This window comes from Halyomorpha halys, unplaced genomic scaffold, assembly GCF_000696795.3.
Source record: "Halyomorpha halys isolate HHAL.00 unplaced genomic scaffold, Hhal_1.1 Scaffold223.1, whole genome shotgun sequence".
NCBI classification, from domain to species: domain Eukaryota; kingdom Metazoa; phylum Arthropoda; class Insecta; order Hemiptera; family Pentatomidae; genus Halyomorpha; species Halyomorpha halys.
Window position 1 is genome coordinate 1,493,155 of NW_027115445.1, and position 15,670 is coordinate 1,508,824.

Below are 15,670 nucleotides of genomic sequence, written 5' to 3' on the forward strand. Positions count from 1 at the left end.
ATGTACGCCCGGAGGTTTTCCTGAATATGTTTAGCGTCGTTAAGTAAGCTACTCATTTTATCAATTTCAGATTTTCCATTAACGGGTGAGGCAACCCGAGTCCTTTTAGCTGTGGATTGTGTTTCCTTCGATTGCTTCTCTGCTTCGAACACGCTTTCTGTTGGCATTGTGCTTTTATAAGGTCCTAGTAACTTTCACAACTCTACGGCCAGAACCAGATACCAATCCTTCCATAATAAACTTCCCAACCACCCAAACCAACTCGTTTCTAACCTGGCTTCTCCTTCACTACCAAACAATTCTCCCAGGAAATAAGATGGCCTCGAGATCTTCTCCTTTAGAAATGTTTTTTGAGTTCTATCAATGGGTAGATTCTCCACATGTTTGTATCATGTCATAATATCACTTACAGCAAATTAACTTGATGTGTATATATTTATACAGTTGTAAATAACAATAAATAAATTATTAAAAAAAAAGTGACGCATGTTTCTTAACTTTTTTTTTATACTGAATATAATGGAAACAAATTCATGTATTTCCACTAATCATTATAATTATATATATAAATATAAGTAACGGCCTAAGTGAAATGTCAGCTGACAAGGGTCGTCAGGTGATCGACTAGATCAGCTGATCGAGATATATGTATAGAGGCATTGATCCAAATAAAGTTAGTCTTGTTTACGCATTGAGAGAGTATTCTTCCGACATCCTTTTCCTTGTTTGTTAGCTTTTCTACGCTGACTCTTAACTTATATATATATATAATATCATATCTATTCAGTTTTTCACTCATAACTAGAAAATGAGGATTTCTAGGAGATAAGATTCAATATAAAATAGAAGAAGGTTATTTTATTTGCGAGTTATCTGTGACCACTGAGAAAGCTCTATGAAATACTCCATTCAAATTGAGATTAAGACAGAGCATTATCAGGAAAAACGTATAGAAGTTTTCAACAATTCCACGTGTTCCACATTCCAACAATCAGCATTCCAAAAGTGAATCTTGATTACAGGATTTAACATTGCTAGCCGGCGGTTCCACAACGAAAATCGTAACAAATTTTCAATACCAATATGTAATTTCTATTTAATGATCCAATAATAATTTCTATATAATAATCCAATAATGATTTCTGTATATTAGCAATATGAACGATATTTTGATGTCATACTCCAATAAAATTAACCTTCTTGGTTTTTAGTACATTGGATCTATCCATGTTTAACCTTGGTAAGTAATATGCTGTAAGAGGATAATTACTAATGTAGAGAAAAGCAATTTAGATATAAGACTTAAACAATGAAGAGATCTGGGTAACAAACAATTAAGAAATAGTAATGATATAACTCTAAACAACATTCCAGAGAGTTTTAATTAACCAACTGAACTAGTTTCGCATAAACAGTATGGTTTAGTTGTTTCAGACTATTTTACGTTCATTATCGAGCTAGGGGCTTTGTAACGATCAACAAAACTTTCTCCTAAAAAAATAAGACCACGAAATTTCATATATTAAAAAAAAAAAATGATCACTAATATTTTAATTTATTGTATTATTGTATTTTAATGGGTACAAATACGCAAAGTCCCGCCATTGTTGTCATTGAAAATAATATTAATTTAGATTCTAGTATCGTAATGAACTGTATATATTGTATTAGTTGGAAATGAAGATTGGAAGTTGGAAAAAAAACAAAAAAAAAAAACATGAACTGAAATAAATTACTCCGGCCTTAGAGGTATCCTTTTATTTTCTTCTTGGAATTAACATTATTAATGAATTAATTTTCTAATTCTACACTTACACTTAGTCAAGATGTTTCTAACCTTTAGGTCATCTATCCTGCTCAAATTGAATTACATGATGGGTTAATCCTAATTAACAATTTGGGTTACTAAGTTATGAATTTATAGAATATAATCGATTGCTTTATTGATTAATTAACTGAAAAAAATGCAAATATTTTGTAATAAACCTAACCATTTAGCTGGTGATTCTGCTAGTTTATACCAAATTAAAAAAGAATAATATAATTTATTTTTATCATTAGGAACCAATTTTTAAATATTTAGTCGGCAGTTTAAGCTATACTTTTTCAACTAAAAAATGCATTGCTTCATTAAGTTGTATGATTGCATTTTACATTAAAGTAAGAAAAAGTTTTTATAACAAAAGTCATTATTACCATTGTTCTGGTATCCTCAAAATAAAACAAATAGTGTAGAATTGAACTCGATGACCGTGAATCTAAATTTGTTTCATTGCCGAAAGATTGTAACGAAATGCTCTTAACAGGTGAACCTGAATCCAAAGTAACTCTGTGACAAGTGTAATATTGGTTCAGCTAGAAAAGTGAAAAAAAAAAAAAGGAAATACCAACTAAAATTTAAAAAAAAAATATGATAGTCTAATTGTACAAAAAAGGAAACAAAATAACTAACTAGACTTTCTGGGACTTGAATTTAAATTTTAAAAAAGTGGGTTAAAGTATCCCGGACTCTTTTTTGGTTTCCCTTTAAGTGTTTAGTGTCCTCTACCGAAACTTTTCTTTTGTGGTGTAGAAGATTTGGTTTACAGCAGTGGACACCAATCTTTAAATTAAGCCTCAAATTTTATTAGTAGATAATATAAAAACTTTTTAAATAATAATTAATTTATTATAGTTTAAATTGAGTACTACAATTAACAGAATAATAACAAGAATTGGCTATGAAACTCGAACATACGCATTTGCTTCTATATTAAATTACTAATCAACCACAGTTTAATAGAGCAAAATTTAATGGGAGGTTTTTTATTGTCACAAAAAGTAAAAAATTGTGGGAGAAATGTTGGCCACAGTTTACTTTTTGTTTCATAAATAAAACGTAACAAATGGTAAAAGCACTTATGATTCTATCTGATTTCCTTTTCAACGGTTTTGAGTTTAAATTAGCTTTTTGAATTGTTGTTAATTCGATTATGAACCGACAAAAAATTTACAAATCATAGTCTTAAACATAATTTGAAAAATGCAGCACTAAACCATCCAAGCACTGAGCATAGATTTAATATAAGATTTTTTGGCAAATACTTATAAGACCTGTCGAACTTAATTAGAGTAGAAAAAAGAGTAGTAGAGAGGGTAAGCTTCTAGGAAAGATGTCGCCAAAAAGGCAGCGTTATGAAGAACAGGTGCAGTTGCTAGGACTAATGGACTATTCCCACCATCCTTCTGTTTTAGTATGAACAACAATAGCGTGCATTCCAACGAATATCAACGTAAATTAGAGCTCAAGGGGCGTGCCTAACTCCCCACTTTTTGGCTTCTTTTTTGCTTTAAATGAGATTAGATTATGTTCTGAATTATTATTATATGATTAATGTTTAAAATTAGGCTGCTACTGTCGACTTCCGTACACCACGCTTCCTCACAAGAGCCTGATGAATAATTAACAATAACGGATTGTTTTCAGTGGAAGTCGAGCCTAAATTCACATTAATACGACTCAGTTTATTGAGTCAGTCGATAAAACCGTAAAATGAGTTCAACAACATGTAGTTCGGCAGGATTAGTATCTATGAGCCGATTCCTTCAATATTAGGGGGGGGAGGACAAGAATTCTTTTGAAAGTAATAACTACTCCAACTCATTCTTTTGCAAATTTCCATAAAACCAACTTTTTCAAAATAAATACTATAGATCATTTTCAGAATGAAATTACGATAAAAACTATATCTCACACATCTAAAACGTTTCACTGGACAGTACTTCGGCTACAAGCGACGAGTTTAAATTTGATGTTATTTTTCTCAGCAAACAGCAGCTGTTTTTGCATAATAAAACAGAGCTTATGAAATCCTGATATTTTTAATGAATAATTATTTTATTTTAATTATATTATTTCAATTTCTTGAGACAAGGTAATTATTTATTAAATAAATCAAAAATTTGTATCCATTTTTGTCTCAACACTTTTAATTTTCACCAGTCCAACGTTTCGGCCATTTTAGCCATCCTCAAGGACATCTTCAATATAATTTCTTCCTCACATTAATTTAAAGTTTCTTTTGCAGGCTATTCTGCCCAGGTCATTTTCTTTATTATAAGTTAAAAGCCTATGTTTTTAAAATTTAAAATCATTTATATTTATTTTTTCTTATATAAGATTATTCACAATTAATACACTACCATATAACTGGTTTATAATAAATGGTTTGTTATATGGTAGTGTATTAATTGTGGATAACCTTATATAAGAAAAATTAAATATTAATGATTTTAAATTTAAAAAAAAAATAGGCTTTTAACTTATAATAAAGAATTTATAGAAATTATATTGAAGATGTCCTTGAGGATGGCTAAAATGGCCGAAACGTTGGACTGGTGAAAATTAAAAGTGTTGAGACAAAAATGGATACAAATTTTTGATTTATTTAATAAATAAATCATTTTATTTCATAAAAAATTCATAAGAATTAGACGAATAAATACTAATGTAACAAAGTGAAAATAAATATAACTTCACTGAATATGTACTATTACGATTTAACATAAAGTTTATTTATTGGTAGATACTATAGCTCGAACATTAATATTTTATTATAAAATATTGATGCCTCACCTGGCGGTCGCGCCTCACTAGTTAGAAACCGCTGGTATACACATTTTATCTCAATAATTGTTTACCCGCAGTGCTAGATGTGAACACGTTATCCAAAATAAACTTATTAATTCTCACTAAGAAATCTCAGTAGATATAACTCGAAATATTTTTTAGTAGACCTTTAACTTTAATGAACTATCTCTGTCGTAAGGTGGCTGCCTAGGTAACTATAAGGATTGGAAAATTTTCAATATATCTAATAAATATTTATCCAATTATCCTGATCAGACAATAAAGATTCAAATAAAATTTAGTTATGAAGTTTGATTTAAAAGTAATTCTCTTTACATAAAAAAATATAACGTTTCTTGTATATATTGTATACGCACTATCGAACATTTAGACAGAGTGTGAAGATTATGAGAATAATATATAAATGTTACATAATACCAATTATTCAATTTTCAACGTATTAATAACGTGACAGAATGCCGGAGAAAGGAAAGAAAGTTTTTGTATAAAATGGTCTGTTTTTAATTTCGTTTTATAATTGATCAATATGCAATTTCGAACTCAATCCTACTATAATTATTGAAGGAGACAAAGTAATCAAGAAGGAAAATTCTAAAAGATTGTAATGACTGTATTGGAGAATCGATGCTCACTGTTTTACAAGGAAACTAACCATGAATGCTAATAGTTGGTTAAATAATCAATTTTATTTCCACAGATTCATTACTTTTAACTAAAAAAATATATTTAGGTAGGTATAAAAAAATCGGAGATTAAATAGTGTTATACAAAAAAAAAGTTAAAATAATCAATAATTGGTCTCATTAAGTATATTTATTAATGGACGAACTATTACAGAGTTGACACGGAATAGATTTAAGAAAACACAAGTAAATAACATCCAACCTTAAATTGTACTGTCAGATAGTGTAGTTATTATAGTGCATAACCCACTTCTTAAGAACAAAAAATCCTAAAAAAAGAGTAATTAATAATCCTACAATCAAAATTTTCTAATTTTTACAATTTTACAAGTAAGGTAATAAATAATTGAATAGATAATAAAATAATAATAGATATTTATATTTTTAAGTTTCTTAATAACACCCATGACACATGTGTGTTTTCAGTAAATAATGAATAACCTGTATTTCCACCAAAAAAAATAAATCGAATTACATGTTTTCATGATTGCAATACTTTATAATATATTTAAGTGAAAGTATCATTCGTGTTTGTAAAAATTATTAAAGATGAATAAAGAGGTTATATACAACTTTGATTAAAAATATTAGAACTTTTATTAAAAATGTAAAATTAAGTAATTTACACAAATTTCAATATAAATATATATGGATACGAATTAATAAATAATTAAAAAGAATATAAGACATAAAAAGAAGGATAAATAAATAAACTAAACTAAAATGTTAAATTTTTTATATCGGTAGGGCCTCAGTCATTTAAGAGATTATTCCAATATAGCTTTGAAAGCATTTTTTGATGGGGCGCTGATAAGGTCAGATGGGAGTTCATTCTCTGAAGAAATAATGAGATTAGAAAAGAGATTTCTACGATGAAGTAGCCAAGTTATGGAAGATATAATTACATTTTGTGTTCTTGCAGTCTATTTTTATGATTAAGGTTTAATGGAGGAGATAAATCTACTACAAAGATGGCTTGTAAAAAAATTTAGAGACTTCAATCAAGTCATATATTTCGCAAAATTTGGTCCTTAAGAGTTAACGAATCCAGAACTGTATTCCCTGAACGGTAAATAGGATGAATTTAATATTTTCAATCAACAAAATGTCTTTTTGTAGAAGGAAGATAGATTAGTCTAGTTATATTCAACATTTCAGTTGATGAAAAAAAGGTTTTTTAAAACAATATATTTCGGAAGGAACATATACATATATATTTAAAATATATTAGGCGTGAGTCAACACTGAAGGTTAAGGAGCCCTCCTAGGACACATCCAGCCTCAATTAATTGAGTACCTTTAATTATGAAACAATCTTGGAGATTGAGCGCGATCTTGAACAAATCACATCCTTGCATAACTGTAACTGTTTAAAAACCTTTTCATCCTTACAAAGGTACTGTACCTCTGGTACTTCATGGGTTGTAGCGATACACATTTTCAATGTGTAAAAAAAGGGAAAAATACTTGAAGTAATCTTGTCAAAGTGCAGGGTGTGACTGAATTTTTTCTTGATATTCATTAGATAACCGTTCATAGTAACTAACACTTATTTAGAACTCTATAGCTGGGTATTTCCACTCTAGTGAGGAAGGTCGGTTGCCAACCTGTGGATAGCCGGGGATTTGTGTAAACTTAATAAATATAAGAACAGATACCGCTCTATTCTCTTACATAGTCATCACTCAACCTCAAAAAACGACAATACCTATGATGCTGAAAAAATTAATGGTTGTTCTCCTTGTGATCTAGAAGTGAATAAGAATGGATTTAAACAATATGGAGTCTAAGCTATTAAATATATTAGTTTTTTAATGACTCGAAAACTGCCCATATTTTAGAAGGTTATAAATACTTATTGAAAGGTTGTGTTTCCTTACCAAGTCACTAAGAAACAAAATAAAGATAATGTAAATCGGACCGGTATTAAGTAATTTTTTTAATGAATGACATAATAATTTATTGGGGGCCGCCCATAGCTCAGTGGTTAAGACACAGTCTTACCAATTGATGTCTAATGGCGGTGCCGGTTCGAATCCGGCCTGGGGCGTTGACTTTTTTCATTGAGTGGCGGTCCCACAAAATGAAGAACTTTGACCACCCCAACCATGGTTAGGCAGTATAGGACTCCAATGGGAGTCTTGGCCGAAAAAAAAAAATTATTGTGAATGACACAAATCTTCCTTGTTTAAGTGTAATAATTTATTTCATATACATCAACAACAACGTTTCGGGAATATCTCCCATCTTCAGATCGCCACCATAAAACCAAATTCAACAAAACTTAACATGTGCTTACAACATTACTAATATATCATATATACCTCATACCTGATAACAAATATTTTATATATAAAGTATAATTATCTCCTTATTTTGTCATTAGTGATAATATTGAATCAAATTGTTGTAATTTAATAAATAAAAAAAACTTTTTATATTACCAACAGTTATGCATTTTTAAGGAGAATAATTACCTTCCTGAAGGTTATCTTTCATATATGATAACAACTATATAGACTAAAAACAATTATCTCCTATCTCTATTACCACAAAGATGAACAATTTAACTAAAATTAATAATTTTTCAAAAACAATTTTTTGTATATAAAACAGATAAAATTAAAATGAAATTTTTAGAATATGAACATCATAATTTGAAATTTGGATTATATAATAACAATAAATTGGGAAGTTATCTGAGTAATATGAAATACAAAATTGACATTAAAGATAAATTAAATGTTGTTTATAAAGTTAATTGCCAGAATTATGAAGGTTTATACATTGGGGAAACATCTAAAAAATTAAAATCAAGAATTGATCAACATAAGATTAATTGTTAAAATATAAAAAGCATCAAAATTACAGAACTGACACAACATAGTATTAGATATAAACATCAATTTAATTTCAATAATCCAGAAATATTAGATATAGTTAAGAATAATAGGAATAGAAAAATAATAGAATCAATACATATTACAAAAAACATTGACAAAGCAATTAATTATAAAACAGATGCAAAAACTTTAGGCACACATTATATAGATAGATATTATTAATAAATTAACATTTTAGCTGTTATGTGAATTTATAGAATTTAGAATTATTTTAATCTTTGTTATTTGTTATTGTATAAGAATTATTAATTTTAGTTAGATTGTTCATCTTTGTGGTAATAGAGGTAGGAGATAATTGTTTATAGTCTATATGGTTGTAATCATATATGAAAGATAACCTTCAGGAAAGTAATTATTCTCCTTAAAAATGCATAACTGTTGACAATATAAAAAGTTGTTTTTATTTATTAAATGACAACAATATGATTCAATATTACCACTAATGACAAAATAAGGAGATAATTATACTTTATATTTAAAATATTTATTATCAGGTAAATAGTTTATGAATAGAAATGATGTATATATGATATATTAGTAATGTTGTAAGCACATGTTATAAGTTTTGTTGAATTTGGTTTTATAGCAACCTGAAGATGAGAGATATAACTGAAACGTTGTTGTTGATGTATATGAAATAAATTATTACACTTAAACAATGAAGATTTGTGTCATTCACCGAATTCATTAATCTATAAACTCTTCCAGTAGAAGATTATTAATTTAAGTGATTTTTTTTTATTTATCTTTATGATAATACATAAAGTAACAGATAACAAAGGGATTACTAAGTAGAAAATTCATCGGTTGTTCCCCAAATAATTTATGATAGTAAATACTTACATAATATTTAATGGAACCTTTATACGATTTTAACATAAGTTTCGAAGTATTTTAATTAATTTTTCTAAAATCTTGTATTTTCGAGTGGGCAGTTATATTTCGACTGAGTGTTATAGAGGAGGACAGATAGCACTAATAACTGATTCATCACTTTAGCGAATTACTCGAAAACTATACCCACTATTATAGGTGCTCTTTTGAAATTCTCTAAAAAAATCATTATACATTCTGATGTATCTCAATCAATTTCTGAACTGTAGCTGCTTTAAACTAATTCAATCAACATAAAAATCGTTATAAGTGTTTGTAATTAATTCGGAAAGTCCTTATATGGTCAACAGAGGCGTCGGAAAGCCTCCTATTAATACCCCAAACGAAAAATAATTATATATGTAAGTTAATGATGTCTTGCAATTCTTTAGTGATTACACTTGATTGTAACTAAGCGAGTAAAGACAGTGCTTCAAGCAAAAAACATAATAATACAGAAAATAAAGTAAACAAATCAGGTGCTACATAATAGTACTAATTAAAGAGTAAATAACAGTATTATACTTCTAGAAACTGGAACTCTTAAGAAAACTTTCTCCTATATTCTAAGAAGGATATTAAAATGAATAGTTTTAGAAGCGATCTCTATTAAGCCAAAGTTTCATAATAATATTATTCATCAATACAACCTAGGGATGAATAAACTATAGCAATTTATGTTTATTTAAATTAATTATTCTAGGGTAAAAATAGTTTGTTCTATGTACCAGTTGACTCATTTTCAATTAAAATGAAATTATTAAATTTGTACTAAATTATAATTTGCAAAAGGAATCCCTTGTGCGCATATATTTATTTTAGTTATAATAAACCTGTGATATGTAAAACCAAATAAAAGAAACTGTCTACAGATTTAAGGTTTAAATTTCATTCCAAGTATGCTCATAAAAATTTACAATATTTGAAAATATTTGACGCTTTTCCTTTGAAAAAATATACGTTAAAAAGTACACGCATATTTTTTAAAAAAAGGAATATCATTATTTTTATTTATGGAATCATAAAAAAATACATTCGAATTAAGTAAATAAAAAAAGAAAAATTAATGAGACAAGGAATGTCTTTAGTGACAGATATGAGGACAGTAACATTAGATAAACAGGCGCCTAGACTATCTTCGAGTTCATTGGCTGAGGTAAGAATGTTTTCGAACCTTGGATGCTAGTGAAGGTATAAAAAGAAAATAATGAATAAAGTCAATTCCAGGTTTTACATGATTTCTCTTCATAAAGCTGCTGAATCATAAAAAATAATGACTCTATTGAAACATGGGATGAAATCTGGAGAAAGTAACTAAAATGACCCATCCTGCCTTGTTATAACTAACACGCTGTATAAGCGTTCTACAATGCACTAATTGGAGACCTATTATAGTATAATATAATAATATATACTCAGAAAAAAGTTTAAAACTAATCAATACATTATGCTCTTTTTCATACTAGATAGTATTTTTTTAACATTCATTAAATTCCTTTCTCCTTACTTAATCCCAAGCATTATGGAGTGAATATCAATATTTTTTAAATAAGAGTTTACATTATTTCTAAGCTTTTTTTGTGTGTGAATATAATGGATATAAACTATTTTCTTTATAATGCTGTTAACCAGTCCTGATTCTAATAGAAATAAGATAAATTTGAATAATTGAAAATGATTATGTAGGATATAACAAAATTTCACACTGATTAATTTAATGTATAGGTTAGTTTTTTCAACCTATAAACAAATTGAGAAAATAAATACAGCTCCAAATTATAATACAGAGCTTGGATTCTTTTTTTAAATAAAAAATTAAAAGGGATTGATAATAGAAATTGAATGTGTACATACATACATATGTACTACACACATAAAATCAAATCTTCAACATTTTTTAAGGGGTTGTTCGGATTATGGAATGGTCCATATAAGCGAGGTTCCGATTAGCGAGAGTCCACTTAGCAGGGGAGATCTAAAGGCAATTTTATTTGAATTATTTAAAATAAAAATGTCTTTAGATACAAGATTTAATTTTTACGATTTTTCTGTTTTAAATAGTATTCAGTCACAAAATCTGTTATTTTGTTTTGTTTCATTAGTTTTTTCTGAGCAATAAATTTGTTTATTTATTTTGTTTATCGACAACAAAGCCGGGTTTCTTGAATGATGATGATGACTTCACGTTTAAAAGACGAACTTATGAATGAACTAATACACCTAGCTACTTTACATGCTATCAAAAAATAACAACGTTTAATGCCATGCTGTGAATCTTTTTTGTTTATACTTTTCTTTTACTTTCGTTACTTTTCTAATTCTGAAAACCCGATTTAACATATTTGTCATTTAAACGAAGCGGGAAGAGTAGTATAAGTAAATAAGTATCCTAAATAAGTTTTCTATTTGCTTTAGAACATTTCAAGATCGACAGGCCTCTTCCACTAAAATGTTTCAAGGGTGCAGGGGGAAAACGATCGGAGTCCATTTTTCAAAAATTTGTATCGTTAGTGCAATCTGTTAGGGTTTAATAAAAGTTTTCAATATAAATGTATCCATTTATTTGATAGAATTAACAGAGTTCTTGATATTACAAAGAAACTTCTGAGACAGGTAGGTTAATCGGATTAATTGGTCATAAAATACTTATAAAATACATTAAAACCCTTTAATGCTTTTAAAACAACAATTTAGGTAAGATGGTAAAAGTAGTATAAGTCAAACTTGTAAGATGTTCTACAACATCGGCTTTCAAACTTTTTCCGTCTCTGCGCCCTTATCAGCTAGACAAATTTTGGGGCATATTTGTCGAGCTGAAAAAAAGAATTGCGGTACGAATTCCAATGCACTATTCTCTATTTTAATTAATTTTTTTTTTTTTGTAATTTTTTGAGAAAGTGGCATTCGCTTGCCGCATCCCTTGAACATGCTTGAGACACTACAGTTAGAGAACCACTGTTCTAAGGCGTAGAAATCTAGTCTCCAGTACTTTATGTATTATTTATATTATATGAATATATCATTTTCAAAGCTATTGTCATTATTTTAACAGAAATACAAAAAACCTATATAGTTTAAAATAAAGCTATAAATTAATTAATACTACTTCGCGGGTATTTAAACATATCTTAATAGCATTTCGATAAGTCGCTTTTTATGATGAAAGTACCAACAGTGAGTTAACTTAATGTGAACCAGTATCTATATCTATGTTTGCTGAGTACTCTCAACTGATATTAAAGTTGTTAAGAAATAAGTCAAACTTTCATTTGAGAAGATCCGGTGCTAATCGGTTCAACCTCAGTTTGTTTTTGTCACCAACTTTCTTTGCCCTTCGCTAACATATCCTCTCTCGAGTAGGTGACTCACGGCTACTTAATCCACATCATTAATTGCGTAACGGTGAAATGGTCAACTTTCTAAGACAGCTCAGGAAGGTGGCGTTTCCGATGGTATTTCTACAAGCCTAGGGAAGGAGGTTCATTTTAACATATACATCAAGTTTAACATTAGAGGACTTTACTTAAAACTATTTATGAACTTCTTAACTGTTCACTGAACAGTGCAATTGAAGTCTGATGAGTATTACTTTTAAATTATCTGACCGTGTACGATAATAACTTTCGGCCAGTATTTTATGGTTTTTAACGACATTATGGTGTTTTAAAAAATATATATCTTTTTATGCACTCAAAACATCCTTATATGGGCAAATAAAATGAATATTTACTGATAGTTGACTGACAATAATTTTTACCTTAATTAGCAGAGGTAATAATATCGAAAAGATTCCTACGTTTTCACAGGTAATTTTCTGTAACGATGTTTTATATAACAGAAAAGCTCCTCATTGAATTCATAATAGGATCATACGGCCCCTCTTCATTATCCCATAACGAGATAATTAAGGTAACAACTTGTTTATTTCGAATCCCTGCAACTAGTGCATACCAATACAAGCCAGCTTTAAATAAGAAAACGATGATAAAAAGGGAAAAAAAAAGTGAAAATAAATATATAATTTTCTTATACCACCCTTGAAATAATGCATATATATATATATATATATATATATGAATGAGAGGGAGTGGTGCTACGATTCATTGATTTAGGATATCAGGTATTAGAACAAAGTTCTTAGGTTCTTAATTTGTTATAATCCTAAATATAGTAGAACAAAACATTTTGTCCCAAGTGAAAGCTTTGACCTTTAATGTACAATATGTTAAGTGTGATTCATTTTTATTAATCTGAAGATTTTTAGTCTTTCGCAAAAGTTACTAAGTAAAGTAATTTTTTATTTCTGCTATTATTAATTATGAAATCTATCGTTCTTATGCAAAAATTAATTCAAAACACTTGTGATAAAAGCGATAGATCAATTATTGTCACTCTATAAAACTTTTTTTTTCGGCTCCAATTAGTATTAAAACAACAAAATTTGTATCTACATCGGTAAATCAAACACAATCTTTGTTGGTTAAATGTAGCACATGGTTTGATTCGTAATAAAAACTTTCAAGTACATGTCTTTCCTTTGTTGAAAGACATGTAATGGATCGAACATTTAATTTTTTTATTTATTTTCAGATATATTTTATTTGACACTAGCAAAGCATAATAATAATAATAATAATATATAAAATTAATTAAAAAGTTAAAACTTCAGGAATAAATTATTTAATAAGGGAGGGATTCAGAAACTAATTTTATACAAAATTTAAATAATTGTAAAAATTCCATACCAGAAGACAATAAATACTAAATCAAAAGAAAACATTAAAATATCAGAACTGATTTTGTATTCAGTTAAATACATTTAAATAAGTTATAAAATTATTATTTTATAATATACTTAAATGTTAATAGCTTAAGTGGTTATTAAACACTGATTATTGATTATTTTTTGAACAAATATCAATAATCGTGAAAATAATTTAATATGCTAACAATGAAACAATAAATTTTAGATACTATTAAAATTTCTTAAAACATTAAATCCAATTTTTATAATGTGAATGAGGAAATCAAGTTAAATTATTAGAACTGACTTTATGTACAACTAATAGAAATTTTATTAATGAAATTAATATTTTTCTACTTGATTAACATAATTAGCTGATTTTATCAAAAACAAAAGGAAAAAATATATAAATTTTTAATTTCAAAATATTTATTATTTATTAGTCAATAATCAATATTTGACGATAATTAATTAACGATATTACATCAATTATTCTTGTTTATAAAGGCTAAAATTAATTAAATCAATTATCTGATTTTTAACTTAACAAGAAATTGAATATAAAAGTGTACGTAAATTAAATTAAATTATGTAAATTAAGTAAAAAATTTATTTTTCCAATATAATTACTAGTTGCTAAAATTATTATGAAATACCAAAAAAGAATGTAAATTTATCATTTGAATGCAAAATATCTAAAATTAAACTTTAATTTTAATATTCGGAAGTAACTGAATAAAAAAAATGAAATCATTTAAACTGATTTTACGTTCATTCACATATGTTTTAGAAAAACTAATTTTGAAATAAGTTGTCATAAAAATCTCTATAAGAAAGCGTCATTTCAGCATGTTTTAATATTCTGAAAACGCTAAGATAAAATTTTAATGTTTATAATATGGCTAAATCTCATTTTTTTCAGATGGTTCTAAAGGAAGTGATTACGAAATACAACAATCCAAACGGTAACCATGGTAGGAAGTAGAAGTAGTAAGAAGAAACATATTAGTAATATTCCCACGGTTAGGGCCGTATGGCGAGCGTGTCCAGAATAGTTCAACTCCTCTTATACTTTCTATCAAATGCAAACAAAGCAACCGTCTAAGAAAGTTGCTTTCACTCTTACTGACACTATCCGATGACGAGGGAGGAGGTAGGAAATCCGGCACCAGGAAGATACGGAAAATAAGAAAGATTGGGTAAAAAAAAAGTTTGTCAAAAAAGACTGCGACTGCCTTCAGGTCTATTCGCCACGTTTTCACCCAGAGGAAATATCTTCTTTTTTTTTCTAAAGCGGAGGAAAAGATTAATGATGACGCGAGGCTAAGTGGAAGAAGATGAGATACATATGACGTACCTGTACAAGCCGGAGCCGACGGAGCATGAAGTGGCGAAGCACTGGAACCGACTGAGAGTGAGAGTGGTGAAGACCGGTGTCGCAACGGCTACCCCCAACATCATTGTCTTCGCTCTCCGGCTCTTTGAGAAAGTCAAGGCTACGGCATTAATCTCATCAGAACATAGATTTAAATGAACAAACATGTCGAATTATGACTAATTAAAATAATTCTAAAATAAATAATCTGATATCATAGACAGTTTCAAGATCTTCCAAAACGAATCTTAATTGGTACCAATAAGAGTAGCTAAGAATTTTCTTTGATGTGCGAGAGGCCAAATGAGAGGTTCCTCACTTTATATATTTCTTTATTAGCAGATCGGTCTGGGGGGCTTTAAATGGTTAATATAAAAATTCGATTTGCTTTCGGCAACTGATAATGCACGGGTTTACTATCGAACAAAAAATACACCCCTAACAATGTTATGATTATTGAAT

General features: G+C 28.3%; 1 protein-coding gene across 1 annotated transcript in view; it reads right to left on the reverse strand.

Moving 5' to 3' along the window:
- LOC106679854 (trypsin II-P29) overlaps positions 1-15,225 on the reverse strand; it is an 85,587-nt gene extending 70,362 nt beyond the window's left edge. The window contains exon 1 of the mRNA XM_014419227.2: positions 15,191-15,225. Coding sequence (XP_014274713.1) covers positions 15,191-15,217 — 27 coding nt within the window. The 5' untranslated portion in view covers positions 15,218-15,225. The remainder of the gene's footprint in view (positions 1-15,190) is intronic.
- Between the last annotated feature and the right edge of the window lie 445 nt (positions 15,226-15,670).